This window comes from Stegostoma tigrinum, chromosome 28, assembly GCF_030684315.1.
Source record: "Stegostoma tigrinum isolate sSteTig4 chromosome 28, sSteTig4.hap1, whole genome shotgun sequence".
Lineage (NCBI taxonomy): Eukaryota > Metazoa > Chordata > Chondrichthyes > Orectolobiformes > Stegostomatidae > Stegostoma > Stegostoma tigrinum.
Window position 1 is genome coordinate 32974125 of NC_081381.1, and position 13661 is coordinate 32987785.

The 13661-nt window shown below is 40.5% G+C and overlaps 1 protein-coding gene across 10 annotated transcripts in view; it reads left to right on the forward strand.

Moving 5' to 3' along the window:
• The window catches only part of foxj3 (forkhead box J3), a 124643-nt gene extending 111741 nt beyond the window's left edge, over window positions 1–12902 (forward strand). For 6 of the 10 annotated variants that reach the window (XM_048561230.2, XM_048561229.2, XM_048561236.2 and 3 more), the window contains one exon: window positions 4652–12902. In XM_048561230.2, coding sequence (XP_048417187.1) covers window positions 4652–4785 — 134 coding nt within the window. In that variant the 3' untranslated portion in view covers window positions 4786–12902. The remainder of the gene's footprint in view (window positions 1–4651) is intronic. The other 4 variants (XM_048561233.2, XM_048561237.2, XM_048561240.2 and 1 more) reach the window with 1 other exon arrangement.
• Window positions 12903–13661: the final 759 nt, after the last annotated feature.

Genomic DNA, 13661 nt, shown 5'->3' on the forward strand with positions numbered 1-13661 from the left:
AGATGCTAGAGTCAGATAACATAGTGTGGAGCTAGAGAAGCATATAAGGTTCCCAATCTGAAACATCAACTTGCCTGATCCTCTGATGCTGTCTGTCCTCTGTGGTGCTCCAGCTCCACACTGTGTTATCTCTTATTTAAAATCCAGTGCCCTTTGCCCTACCATGTTGAAGGACCTTTGATTTTAAATCAGCAGTTAAACCTTGCATAAAATTGTGAGGTTGAGGTAAGGCCTTGAATGATTTCCACCTGTCCCTCCCTTCAGTAAGTCAACAATGTGACATCTAATGATATTTTAAACTTGTTATTTCTTCGTGATATCTAGCTGAAACCATCAAATCTTTTAGGATGACTTTCAGTTCCTCACTATTCCATGAGAAGTTCAGACAGGCTTTACTTGCAACCTTTGGTACATCCGTTGCTTTCCAATCTATGATGCATTATGAGAATTTTAGATTAAAGTTCAGGAAAGTTCTAGACCGTATATAAACTTGGAGTTGATTGTGATCAAGATAATAAAATGTGAGGCTGGATGAACACAGCAGGCCAAGCAGCATCTCAGGAGCACAAAAGCTGACGTTTCGGGCCTAGACCCTTCATCAGAGAGGGGGATGGGGAGAGGGAACTGGAATAAATAGGGAGAGAGGGGGAGGCGGACCGAAGATGGAGAGTAAAGAAGATAGGTGGAGAGAGTATAGGTGGGGAGGTAGGGAGGGGATAGGTCAGTCCAGGGAAGACGGGCAGGTCAAGGAGGTGGGATGAGGTTAGTAGGTAGATGGGGGTGCGGCTTGGGGTGGGAGGAATGGATGGGCGAGAGGAAGAACAGGTTAGGGAGGCAGAGACAGGTTGGACTGGTTTTGGAATGCACTGGGTGGGGGGGAAGAGCTGGGCTGGTTGTGTGGTGCAGTGGGGGGAGGGGACGAACTGGGCTGATTTAGGGATGCAGTTGGGGAAGGGGAGATTTTGAAACTGGTGAAGTCCACATTGATACCATTAGGCTGCAGGGTTCCCAGGCGGAATATGAGTTGCTGTTCCTGCAACCTTCGGGTAGCATCATTGTGGCACTGCAGGAGGCCCGTGATGGACATGTCATCTAAAGAATGGGAGGGGGAGTGGAAATGGTTTGCGACTGGGAGGTGCAGTTGTTTGTTGCGAACTGAGCGGAGGTATTCTGCAAAGCGGTCTCCAGGCCTCCGCTTGGTTTCCCCAATGTAGAGGAAGCCACACCGGGTACAGTGGATGCAGTATACCACATTGGCAGATGTGCAAGTGAACCTCTGCTTAATGTGGATGTCATCTTGGGGCCTGGGATAGGGGTGAGGGAGGAGGTGTGGGGGCAAGTGTAGCATTTCCTGCGGTTGCAGGGGAAGGTGCTGGGTGTGGTGGGGTTGGAGGGCAGTGTGGAGCGAACAAGGGAGTCATGGAGAGAGTGGTCTCTCCGGAAAGCAGACAGGGGTGGGGATGGAAAAATGTAACCACTGCACCACACAACCAGCCCAGCTCTTCTCCCCCCCCCCCCACCCACTGCATCCCAAAACCAATCCAACCTGTCTCTGCCTCCCTAACCTGTTCTTCCTCTCTAACCTGTTCTTCCTCTCACCCATCCCTTCCTCCCACCCCAAGCCGCACCCCCATCTACCTACTAACCTCATCCCACCTCCTTGACCTGTCCGTCTTCCCCGGACTGACCTATCCCCTCCCTACCTCCCCACCTATACTCTCTCCATCTATCTTCTTTACTCTCCATCTTCGGTCCGCCTCCCCCTCTCTCCCTATTTATTCCAGTTCCCCCTCCGATGAAGGGTCTAGGCCCGAAACGTCAGCTTTTGTGCTCCTGAGATGCTGCTTGGCCTGCTGTGTTCATCCAGCCTCACATTTTATTATCTTGGAATTCTCCAGCATCTGCAGTTCCCATTATCGTTGATTGTGATCAGTTTGATTACTGTATTACTCTGTGGCATAGCTCACCCAATTTTGACACACGCCTCTGGATGTTTGAAGTAACGATTCTGTTAGTTCAGCAGGACTGGTTTGACCGTAGGACCATACAGAATTTACAAGTCAGAAGAAGGCTGGTTCACTGTACCTGATCAAACAAGCTGTGTATTCTAGTTTCATCTATACCTGCTGGATAGTCTTGCAGGTCATAGTGCTTCAGGTGCAAATCGAGGTTGTTATTTTATGTCTGCCATATTGAATTAAACGGTTGCACCAAAAATATTATTAGATCCATTACCGAAAACTTGAAAAATATTGAGAAAGTGAACTTCTTTGGTCTTGTAGATCTGTAGTGATAGTTCTAATAACTTAGAATGGTCACTTACAGTTTGGTTCCACCTGTGTCCTATCCTACTTCAAATGGATTGGTTCTCTTGGTGATGTTCCTAACTCATCCTGGGATTAGATTAGATTCCGTACAGTGTGGAAACAGGCCCTTTGGCCCAACAAGTCCACACCACCTCCTGAAGCATCCCACCCAGACACATGCCCCTATAACCCACACACCCCTGAACACTACAGGGAGGTGATGGCCTAGTGGTGTGGACCGTTAATCTAGAGTCCCAGGCAATGTTCTGGGAACCTGGGTTCAAATCCTGCCACGCCAGACAGTAGAATTCAAATTCTATAAAAATGTAACTCTGGATGTTTATATCAGTGTAGTTTTCTGAAAAGGCAATGTTGTGAGCCAAATAATAAGCACGATATAATTTTGTTGTAGCTATACTGGAGTGTCGAATAGAACGTACTCCTGAAATGAAGTGGGGAGGGTGTTGTTTTACGTAAATGCATAGTTATCTGATAATATGCAAATAGGAATGATTGTCGTGATTGTGTTGTGCTCTTAGAATGTTGAAAATTAATTAGTGTTCTTGCATGCTCCCAAGCTCATGTTGTTTACTGTTCCTGTGCGCATTCAAATCCTCAGTTCATTGCTTTTCACTTGCTGGTAAGCAGTAAAATTAAATTGCTGTTTACCAATTATTTATTATTTTAATACATTGGTGCATTGTGGTGTTGCTATTTTGATTAATGATAATAATATTGGGATTTTGACCAGAATCTCAATTCATTTAATCTTAACAGCCCTGCAACAAACCCAAATATTTTAAGTTTCATTGCATATTGTATCATTCTATCTCCCAGGCTCCAGCATAGCTGATGACATTTTCCTTTTGGATGCAGTGGGAAGCAGAATGTGTCATAGCTTTTAAAAGGAAAAGATTGACAAATCCTTGTCATGCATTTTTCTGCGATCAACAAATTTGGAAGTCCTTTGAGACAGGCAATATGGGTTAAATTACTCCCATTTCTGCTGTGGAATCTAAGGAGACTAATTTCTTGATCCAGACAAATTGCTTCCTGGTGAAATGTTGAAAAGCTGAGGGACATGTGTTTAAAAACAGTTGAAGAACCAGCTATTGGAAAAAAGATTCTGTTGCAGCTAGAAATGCATTCAGAAAAAAAAAACTGAAATCTGAAAAAGGGATTGGGTATGAGAGCACAGGTAGATTAAGCTGATTTATCAAAATCAGGTTTGTTTTTCATACAGGCACTTGGTCTATTCCTGACCCGTTTATCAGTAACAGGCCAGCACATCTGACACTCAAGTGGGAGAGAACTGAATTAGGTTGTTTCTACTGTGCTGCATATAGCAATGTGTTGTGTGTGCCCCTGTGAGTGTACAAGACTGTGTACTACTTCCATCTGATTTCCAAGCAGAAGTGCAAAGCCGCAGATGTATCGTATTGCCTCTTCCATGGACTCAGTTGACAGTTTGCATCAGACTTGCTACACTGTTAAGCATATGTTCATGCATGTGATTCACTGAATAACGATCAGTTCCCCATTTTTGATAAATTGGTTAATTTTATGGTGGGGCCATACAATTGGTGCCTCTAGAACCGGAAGAGAAATCAGCTGACATTTCAAATTCACCAGTGCTTGCCATCCTGGCTGTACATTGGTACAGATTAGTTAAGAAAATGGCGTAGTAGTTGTGATGACCTCTTGTCATAAAATAGCGTACCAATATTTAGTGGTCATAGAAAGAATTAGCATTTTAATGAGGTAAGGGAGGTTAAGCAGGTATTATCTCTTGGAATGGGATTAAACAGGCAGGGGAGGAGTCTCCATTTATTTAAAATTCTGGTGTTAAGACACTTGCCCTAACAATTTGTTAAATAGGATAAGGCTAATTGAGTGTAGAAAACACACTGAGCTGCTTATAGTGGGCTGTTTTACCAAGGGCACCATTCATTGCTAAGTCCCATGCTTGAATTTTTAAGGTTCACCCAAGTTGACCAATCAATTAAATTATAGCTGGATATCCAAGTTTAAGATTCTTATAAAATTTCCAGTAACTAACCACATTCATTGCTTACGATAAATGCTAATTGATCAAAGCAGCATTAGTGTTTGCTGTAAGTAGGCTGATTGTCATGCTCTGAGACCTTGGATTATGACTGGAGAATTTTTTAAAATCTGTGGTGAACCGTTGTCTGTCGTCAGCTCAACTGAATGAATCTCTTTTTGTCTCAGTGTCCGCTATATACAATTTATGGATTTTTCATAGCTTATAAGGCAGAAATAATACTTTTCACAGTGCATATTTTCATTGTCAATAATGTTACTTGTTTTACGTTTCTGCTCAGCAGGACACCATGCAGGAATGAACCAACAGCACATGATGTCACCTTCCAGCTTCCAAATGCACAGACCGATGTCTCAACATCACAATCCTGCAGATGACATCCAGGATGACTTTGACTGGGATTCCATTGTCTAACTCTTCTTCCTAAGGACAAGTCTGTTGGAAGCCCTTCCTGTCAGTGTGACTCAGATGTTCTTTTAGCTTCTTGCTTATTGTGTTGGCCGCTGCTGGCCACAATCGCTGGACTGCTGCCTGGACACAGCCCGACCGTGACTGTGCTAGAGAGCTGTACTTCTGGGGGGAGGGGGGGAGAAAACACGCCTTCTGCTTGCAGTCACTACAGAAATGTGGAATTACCTGTCGGCCGCTCAGTGGTGGCACAGTGGTAACAAGCAATGAAGCATTTTCTAATTCTGAACATAATTTTCTTTTGCTTTTTGTTTTTTTAAAAACTGAAAGGACATGTGGAGGGTCTGAGTATCTGAGCAACGCTTATCTAAGTGATGTAGCTTAGCTACAATCTGAGATTGCGTAGGATGGTACTATGTAGTGCAGAGTTTCTCTCCTGTGTGTGACTTCATTTGGGGCAGCGTTCCAGTAGGGGGGAACAAACACTGATAGGGGTCAAGGAAGCTGGCTTCTAGATGGCCTTTCCTGGAGTAGCCCAGGAATGTAGTCGTGAGCTGGGAGAGGCAGCTTCTACAAAATGAGTTTCTTTTGAGACAATTTTGTCTATATATGGTGCTGCGAAGAAAAACTTTTTTGTTGAAAATCCAGTTGCTGTACCAGGATTAGTATTGAAATCGATACTAGGGTACCTGGGGGAAAATTTTTTACCGCTCCAAAGATTGCATCGCTACAGCTTAACTTTGGATCCCCAGCCTTTGTGCACACAACACCAGCTTCCAAATCTGAACTGTAGGGGATTCTTCCCAGAAATTCTGCCTGGATGCCTGTTAATAAGGCTACTACATCTCAAGAAGGTAGCATTATATTTGGGGTTTGCAGGTATCAAGTACCAAGTGCTGACATGGTATTGGTTAGTACCCTTGAGGGAAGTGTATTTTGGTAATGAGAAAAGCAGCCTGTCTCTTGCATTGAGTGGTAGTGACTGTAATCAAGAGAAATCTCCCAAGGTAAACACTCTTTAACAAATTCTGGTGAGTTTCATAGTCTCCAAGTCTCACTCATGCCATATTGCAAAGAAATGGAACACAGATTGTAGGATTTGCAAGTAGTGAGATCTTATGAAATATTGACCATTGCCTTTCTCTCTCCTTTTTGCCATCATGGAAAAGGCTGCAATGCAGCATTTCATTTTTGTGAAGTGCTGCAGGGGAAGCATGTTAACCAATTCTGCATTTGTCAGCTGTGCATGTTTAGTAGTGGAAAAATGAGAGTTTCATAATAGAAATTCAGGCCTGCTTTTAATACCTGTGTTGCATCTTTTTCGATTTTGTTTTTAATTGACAAGGATGGGATTTTAAATATGCACTTTCTGGAGCAGTGCCTACTTGATTATTCCCCCTTTTTTTAAAACAAATCAATTTGTTCCTTTAGTTATGCTGTTGGATTGCTGTACTGATGTGTGAATGCACAGCCTTTCTCAGTGTTTACAATTTAAATTGTGATTCAAGTGAAACCCCTGCTTGAAATACACTGGGGCTCTCGGGCCATTCCTGAGTCATTTGATGGGTCTTTCCCAGTAGAGCACCTGCTTTTAGTGATGTGCAGTGTCCTCCTTCAGCTTCTCTTTCCTCTCCGGTTGCCTCGTTTGCATTTGGGATTGGAGTTAAGTGGTTGTGTGTTTTTTTGCTGTTATATTTTGCATACATTCTAATTTCGGATTTGATGGTGTCAAAATACATAAGCTCAGTACATTTATAATTGGCTCCTGGGGTTTGCTAGTTACAATCTAGTTACAGAAATCCTACACTGAAAAGTTTTGATTTACTCAACCTCCATGTATCTAACAGGGTGGAGAACTTCTGCAGTTCACAAATACCTGTGCTGTAAGACCACTAGCTAGGCCACTAAGACATGCATTTTATTTGCTCTGAACTGAGATACCAAATTGCACGTCATGTGACATATACCATTGGACATGAGTCTTGAATGTTTCCTTCAATCTTTAGAAGAGCTATGACTCCTTAGGAGTCATGGTGAAACAATTCATTTCATAGCATTTAACAGCATATTCCAAGTTTACCATCGTAATAAATTCTGAACAGAGACAAATTTTACAGCTGTGGCCTAAAACAAAAGGATTTACATGCAAATTGTCTTGTTAGCTAAATCATCCCACACAGCAAAATAAACCATGCAATTGTTTGTGCTGCTTGAATGTCTTGCCAGGGTGCTGACTTTTTCTTTGTCTGTGTTTTCTTGCTATTTCTAAATTTCTGTCTTATTCCATTTCTGAAACTCCCTGTTTATAATGGTTTAAATACTCTTTGTTTTCAAGAAAGAGAAACACAATCTGAGGATTTTGTTTGTTATACCATGGCAGTTCTGTAAATGTTTTTTAACTCTTGCTTCAGCTGCACTGGTTTTCGCCTGCTGCTTTTCCTCTTCAATGTTTTGCTCCTGTGCAGTGGCATGAAAGGGGAGCCTTACATAGAGAGAAACATTACGGTGCAGTTCAATGATTAGGCATGGGATTTTTTACTTGGTTTAACCCTCTTGCATATGTTAGCTGTTCTGAGGGTTTGCATTGTTCTGTGTCAGTCACTAAGTAAACCATACATGCATTTTAAATTCCATGAGGGTTTTAACTCTACCATATCCCAGCTAATCCATAGTTTGCTGTCTATAGATTTATATCTTGTATAGGTAACCACTATCCCTTCTATATAATTAAATTTTAGTTGTGATTGCTTAAAAGCTTAACCCCTTCCCAAGTGATTACTGAATTAGCAGTAATCAGACAGGAAACTAGAATGTTAGAGATGCACAGCAAATTCATCAAAATCTGAGAGAGAAAAATTAGTTTATGTTCCAGTTGAGATCTTCTATCAGATTCCTGATGAAGCTTCTCTTTCTCACACTGATCTTACTCTGGATGTTCTGTATGACCTGTCCTTGTGTTTCACTTGCTGGCCCTTCACAATGTCGTTCAGATATCATTGCTTTTTACTTGATTCTCGTACTAATATTTAATGAACTAAACCAAGTAGTTCCTATAGCAAAAACTACATTTCCTTGAGCTCCTGCAGCACCATGGACTGATTAGTTTATCCTTAGTAGTGTGTAGGACTGCTTCTGAAAGTGCTGTTTAATGTTTTTCCATTGCTACAGAGGTCCACTATACCTTATCCAATTGGGCACCACCTCTGAATCAAGACAGAAAGTTGGCAGGCTACCTTCTGATGAGGGCCACCATAGCTGACTAATATTAACCCCTGCTTCCCTGCCAATGTCTCCACTTTGCACAGGTGCTTGCACTTTGCTACGGACGTTAGTGGATGGGGATCAGGTGCAGAAATCTATGATTTTTTTTCATAGCCTAGGGACACTGAGAGCAGTTGTAGCATTTTGATTGCTCCCCCAGAAAGATCAGCTTAGACTTTAATGGGGTGGGGGTGCAGGAATAGTGCTAAACTGAGCCATTTTTTCAAGTATGACTGTGACACAGTATCCAAAAAATAGCATTTGAGCCCCAAATGGATTTGTGCCTGTACTCTAGTTCTTTAGGAAGGTTACAGAGATTCCAGTGAAGGTTTAAAACAGACTAAAAGATGATACTGCCAGAGTGAACTGTGTAAAATCCGCTGTAGTATAGTAAGATAATGCTGAAATGGGGAGGTCAACTGGTGCACTTTTTGTATTTAATGAAGTTTCTGGGGAAAACAATTAATGTAAATGTTTGCATTACAAAGGTCAGTAGACATCTCCCCTTTTTTTGCTAATATATAAGCTAAATTTACGGTATTAAAAATATATTGCACAAAAACTGATTCATCCCTTCCTTTATGCTGCTTGGTCTTGTTCCCTATATTGTCAAGTTCAACTACCATTTTATTATTGAAAGACTAATACTTTACAAGAGAGCGCAGAGATTAGTGTAGCAAGTCTAATTATACCTTCATTATAGAACTTGTATCAGACTGAAGCTTCAAGGAGATGGCATTTTTTTTAACAGCTCACTCTGAAAAAACCCTTTGCCAAAGATTCTTAAGCCATGACCTGGTTTGTGGATAAACCTAGGTTGAAATATTGCTGTGCACATTTCACAATTCAGTCATTGTTGTTATCCTGAATACATCAAAATTTTGATAGAATGTTTTATATCTTGGTGCTGTTCATATGCCCAAAATACACTGCAGGAAAAAGCAACGGCACCAGTCAGTGAAGGATTGTACAATGCAGCTCTAGTCTTTAGTAGAAAATGCTAATTGCCTTTGTGAGTATGCTATTGCAAAGCAAACACTGGTTAATTTCCAAAAGTTTAACACTTAGTTAATACTTCACCACTATACCTGTAATGTAAGTTTATTACAGATTTTGCATCTAGTCTTTGAAAGTTAGACAGTTAAGAATATTTTGCAAGACAATAGGAGAGGTATGAGCAGGCACAAAGTTAATTATACTGAAAAAGATTTGTTCAGCTTCTTGTGAAATTTTAGCCCACTAAGAATGTTTTTCTTAATGCTGTGCACTTCATTTTGAAACACATTGAACCAGACACAGAATTCATGCATGTAAATTGAGGGGGTTTTAATTATAAATGAAGCTAACCAGAATCCTGTTGCCTGCTCCTGCAAATTGAAGTTCGGGATTGTTTTCAAGTCTTGGCCAGCAGTGGGTGCTGTGGCTATGGGTAGCTGTGTAGGCTTGTTCAAAAGATTTTCTTGGCTCCATTTCTCCCACAATTGGAGCCAAAATCAATGAAATATTAAGCACAAGTTGGCGGCTGCGAATACCAGCTTGGAATAAAAACTGAAATTTATCGATAGAGGTGGCAAACAACCGTCACTTTCAGATGTAGACCTGTGCTATTTTAAGGAAATCTTTCTGAAACTAGAATGAATTAATGACTGGTTATCTAGGCATATTTTAAACATTAGTTTGTACCTATCATTTTGTTGTCTCTTCACACTGTTATTTGGACTCCATAGTCTAAATCTTTGACTCTGGCATTCGATCTTTCCTTCTAATATACAGCATTGCAAAATCAAGTCCCTTAGTTCTCAGTTCCTACCTCTAATTCTGCACTGCCTTTCACACTTTTTTGCTCAGCTGCTCTCCTGCCCACTCCCTGTAAAGTCCTCTGTAAACTAATGGGCTTTATCGTTGTTTAGAGGTTATTTTCTTTAGTAAGCTTCTGAACTTCAGACCCACAATAATGGAAATTCGGTACAAAAACGGTTCCAATTCTGAAGTATGCTAAAATGAGATTCTTCCCCTCTTCTCTCATTTTCCCCTCCTGAGCAAAAAAAAATCCACCACGAACTTGCTTTGCAGTGGAACAGGTACTTTTAAAAGGAAGTTTCCACACACGTCCTGCTTTTGCAGAGCCTGCCAGTAATCAAAGTAATTTGCTACTACAGATTGTCACATTTGGCTTTTAGATGAGCGTCAACAGGCCACCTGTGTGATAGCAGTCAACTTATGTTGGATAGCTCAGATTTCTCCTTGCCCCCTGACTCCAGTTGTCTCAACATGGGTCCTCTCATCAGCCTACAAAGTAGTCTAGAATTTCAATCTATATGTGTTTAGCCAGCTTTGTTTCTTTTGGGATAAAAGACAGAACACTGAGACATTGGGTAGTGCCTGAATTCTAATCATAAGAGTCTGTCATTGACTGGATCCATTGTTTACAAATGTTGGCACATTTTAAAACCCTACTTTGTCATTTTTAAATGAAACTGCATTAAAATGAGCAATGTGTTGTGAGTTTTTTTTAAAGTATGTTTGTTAAAATTTAGCTTCCATGAGGGTGGCTCCAGCTTGAATGCTGCTGGATTCTGACTTCCTCCAATTTAAAGCAAATCAAACATGTAGAATGGAAAACACCTGGCAGTTAAAAGACTGTAGAATGAGGAAGTGGTCAGTCATTATATCAGTGCTCCAGGTCAGGGCATATGGAAGTCACCAAAGTAAAGGGCTAAGCTTTTTTCCTACCCCACGCCTCTCCATGTAGAACATACAGATCCCTTTGGGAAAATAAAGTCATCAGAAGTTTTTTCAGTCTGCACTGTTAGGAACTTTTTTAATGTGGGTAATGTTGAGTTCTTGCTGTTTCTAAAAAAAATGCAGATAGTTTCTCTCGAAAAAGATCATCTAAGAAACAGAAGGTGGCAGCACATATTTAAGATGAATTTTTAAGCTGCACTATTTAACAGACCTGCCATAAAGGGCAGCCCTAATTTGTTATACAGTATGTAGGAATATAAATATTACTGACTACCTTTAAAAGGTGCATTCTATTTTTAGTAAAATATAATTAATCACTGAAATTGAAAAAGATATATATAGGTTAATCTATACCCTTTTAAAAGCAAGCATTAAATTGACTGTCAATGCCAGTGCAGTCTTCCCTTGAGTAGTGAAAAAGAAATGCAACACTGTGGTTGGATGACAGCAGTGGTATCAAAGACAAATACAGGAACCTGATTATAGACGAGCAAAGTTTCAAGACCTGTCACTGAGACTTAATTGCCTCAGTTGGGAAATTTTGGACATTTCACAAGTAGATAACCAGGTGGATTAGCATTGATGTTGGAAGGGAAAGGATGACATTCAGTCAGCTGCCAAGCCATGATTATATATGTGGTAGCAAATGGGCCATCAAGTAGGAAAGCAACAGGGAGCAAATTGTCATTTCAGACTTTTGAGTCACTGAAAATTTATGATCTGGGAGAGACATTCTGCACAGAAACCATTTAAATAATGGCTTGAGTGCAGACTTGGAGAGAAGCTCCAAATGTTCATTTTCACAGAACAATGAAGTAAATTGTAAAGAAAACATTTGTTATATTTGCCATTAACAATTAGCAGAATCACTACATTAGTGATTCTTGCTGCTTTTGAATAGCACACCTTTATAAACAGCAAGGGGGCTGCTGGAGAAGGATGTTTGTGCTGTGCTTAAGCTCATGGTTAGGTACACTTCAAACAATGATTCACTTTATAGTGCAGTTGGTATAAGCTGGGATCTGACTCCATTGACTGGAGTGGGACAGGCCCCAGTCTTGTCATGACCTCTTTGCACTTGAGTTGAATCTTTCAGAAAGCGTTAGTTTGATTCCTTTGTTCCAAAAATCCTGATGAATAACTTTTGTTTATATCCTGTTGACCTGTTGTATATTTAATTTTTTAAAAGTCTTTATTGCTTGGAAGTAAATAATTCAATTTGGAGTCAGCAGCACTAACTTTGTGTTCAAGACTCGCTGGAACCCACCAAGGGTTTGTATTGCGACGACAGAGGCTTATAAGCCCTCTGAGGATTTTCTTTTACTTTTTCTGTTTATTGAAATTTTTTAAAAGTTGGTATCCATTTCTGACAGCAATGGGACAGCTTCTTGTAAAAACAAAACCAGTGTATTTTTTAATTCCAAATTGATTTTCATAATTAACTGAAAGACTGGGCTAACAATTGTTTTCTTTGAGGCTTCTTGGAACAGGAGTCCAAAACCCTTTGGAATTGGCTTATTTCTCCTTGTATACACTGCCTTTTGTCTCAATATGATAGCTCTCTGTCTTTTGCAGTAAAGAGGACACTTTGGCAGTTTCTGAACACAGGCTACAAGCAGGAGGAAGATTAACCTCTTTCTAACGTAACAAAAGCAGTACTGGCTTTTGTGGCACATTTTAAACAAAAACAAATAAACGAGTGTTGTGGTGTTCATGTGCTTAATTGTAAATATATTGTTTGTCTTTGAAATTGTCCTTTTATTTTCTGGGGTGGGAAAGAGGACGGGGAGAGAACCAGGGTTTTATTCTATAAAGGAATACAGAGTATTTTGATATTGTGCATTCCAAGGGTGATGTGTATATATCTATGATGTATATAGTGATGAAATCATTATCATTTTGTGCAACACCAGCTTTTCTCTGTACTGCTGTTCTACAGTCAGTGTTTCAGTGTTCGTATTTTTGTTACTGCACGTTTTATTAATCCTAGCTAAAACAGAAATGCACAACTATCCTTTGTATGAGTTTACTGCTGTAAATTACTACCAAATGTCATTAGTCGTTGCTGCCAGTCGTGATATGCATGGATGGCACTTATAATAAATGCTGTAGCTTCATTGATGTGTTAAGGGCTTCTCTTTTAATAAGGTGTGTTTGTAATCAAACTACAGCAAAGACTGTGTGTACAGAACTAACTGTGCACGAGTTGTCCGTATTATTGCATATAGGACTTGTCCCAGGGCCTGAGTGTATTCAGAACAAAGGAACAGCTCATATTTTAATGACATTTCTTAACATCAAGGACTTCATGAAATGGAGAGACCAGTGTGAGCAGGAAACTGAAGATTAGGAGGGAAAGTAAAGGTTTCATCACTTTTTTCTTTTGAGGCGAAGACTTTTGCAAATGCCATGGTTTGGGAAGAGGGCAAAGCGGGTGATGCAGGCTAAAACATCCTATCAATAGCAGCACAAATGCAGACAGGAATGAACAAAGTGTGAGGAACGACTGCTTCCCCCAGCAACCTGTAACAGATTTGCCAAATCGGTAGTTTATTTAGAAGTTAAAGAGGATAGTCTTTTAATTAGTTCGACCAAAAAAGGTAAAGCCAGTGAGCTGGTTAAGGGCCGATGGGTTTAGGATGGAAAAGTTAAGCTAACAATCTAACCTGGCAGTTTTAGGCTGAGTGGAGAGTATGTAAATTTTAGGGCAAGGTAAGGAATGGGCCAGCACTGGCCATATTAAGGCACCTTTTTTTGAGACTGGCTACGTGATTTCCCGAGTTTTGTCTACAAAAAGTACTAGGTGTGAGCAGGACTGTCGGTGCAGTCAAGGCTGGTGTATGTGTGCTGGAGTCACTAACGCTCTATTTGTATAA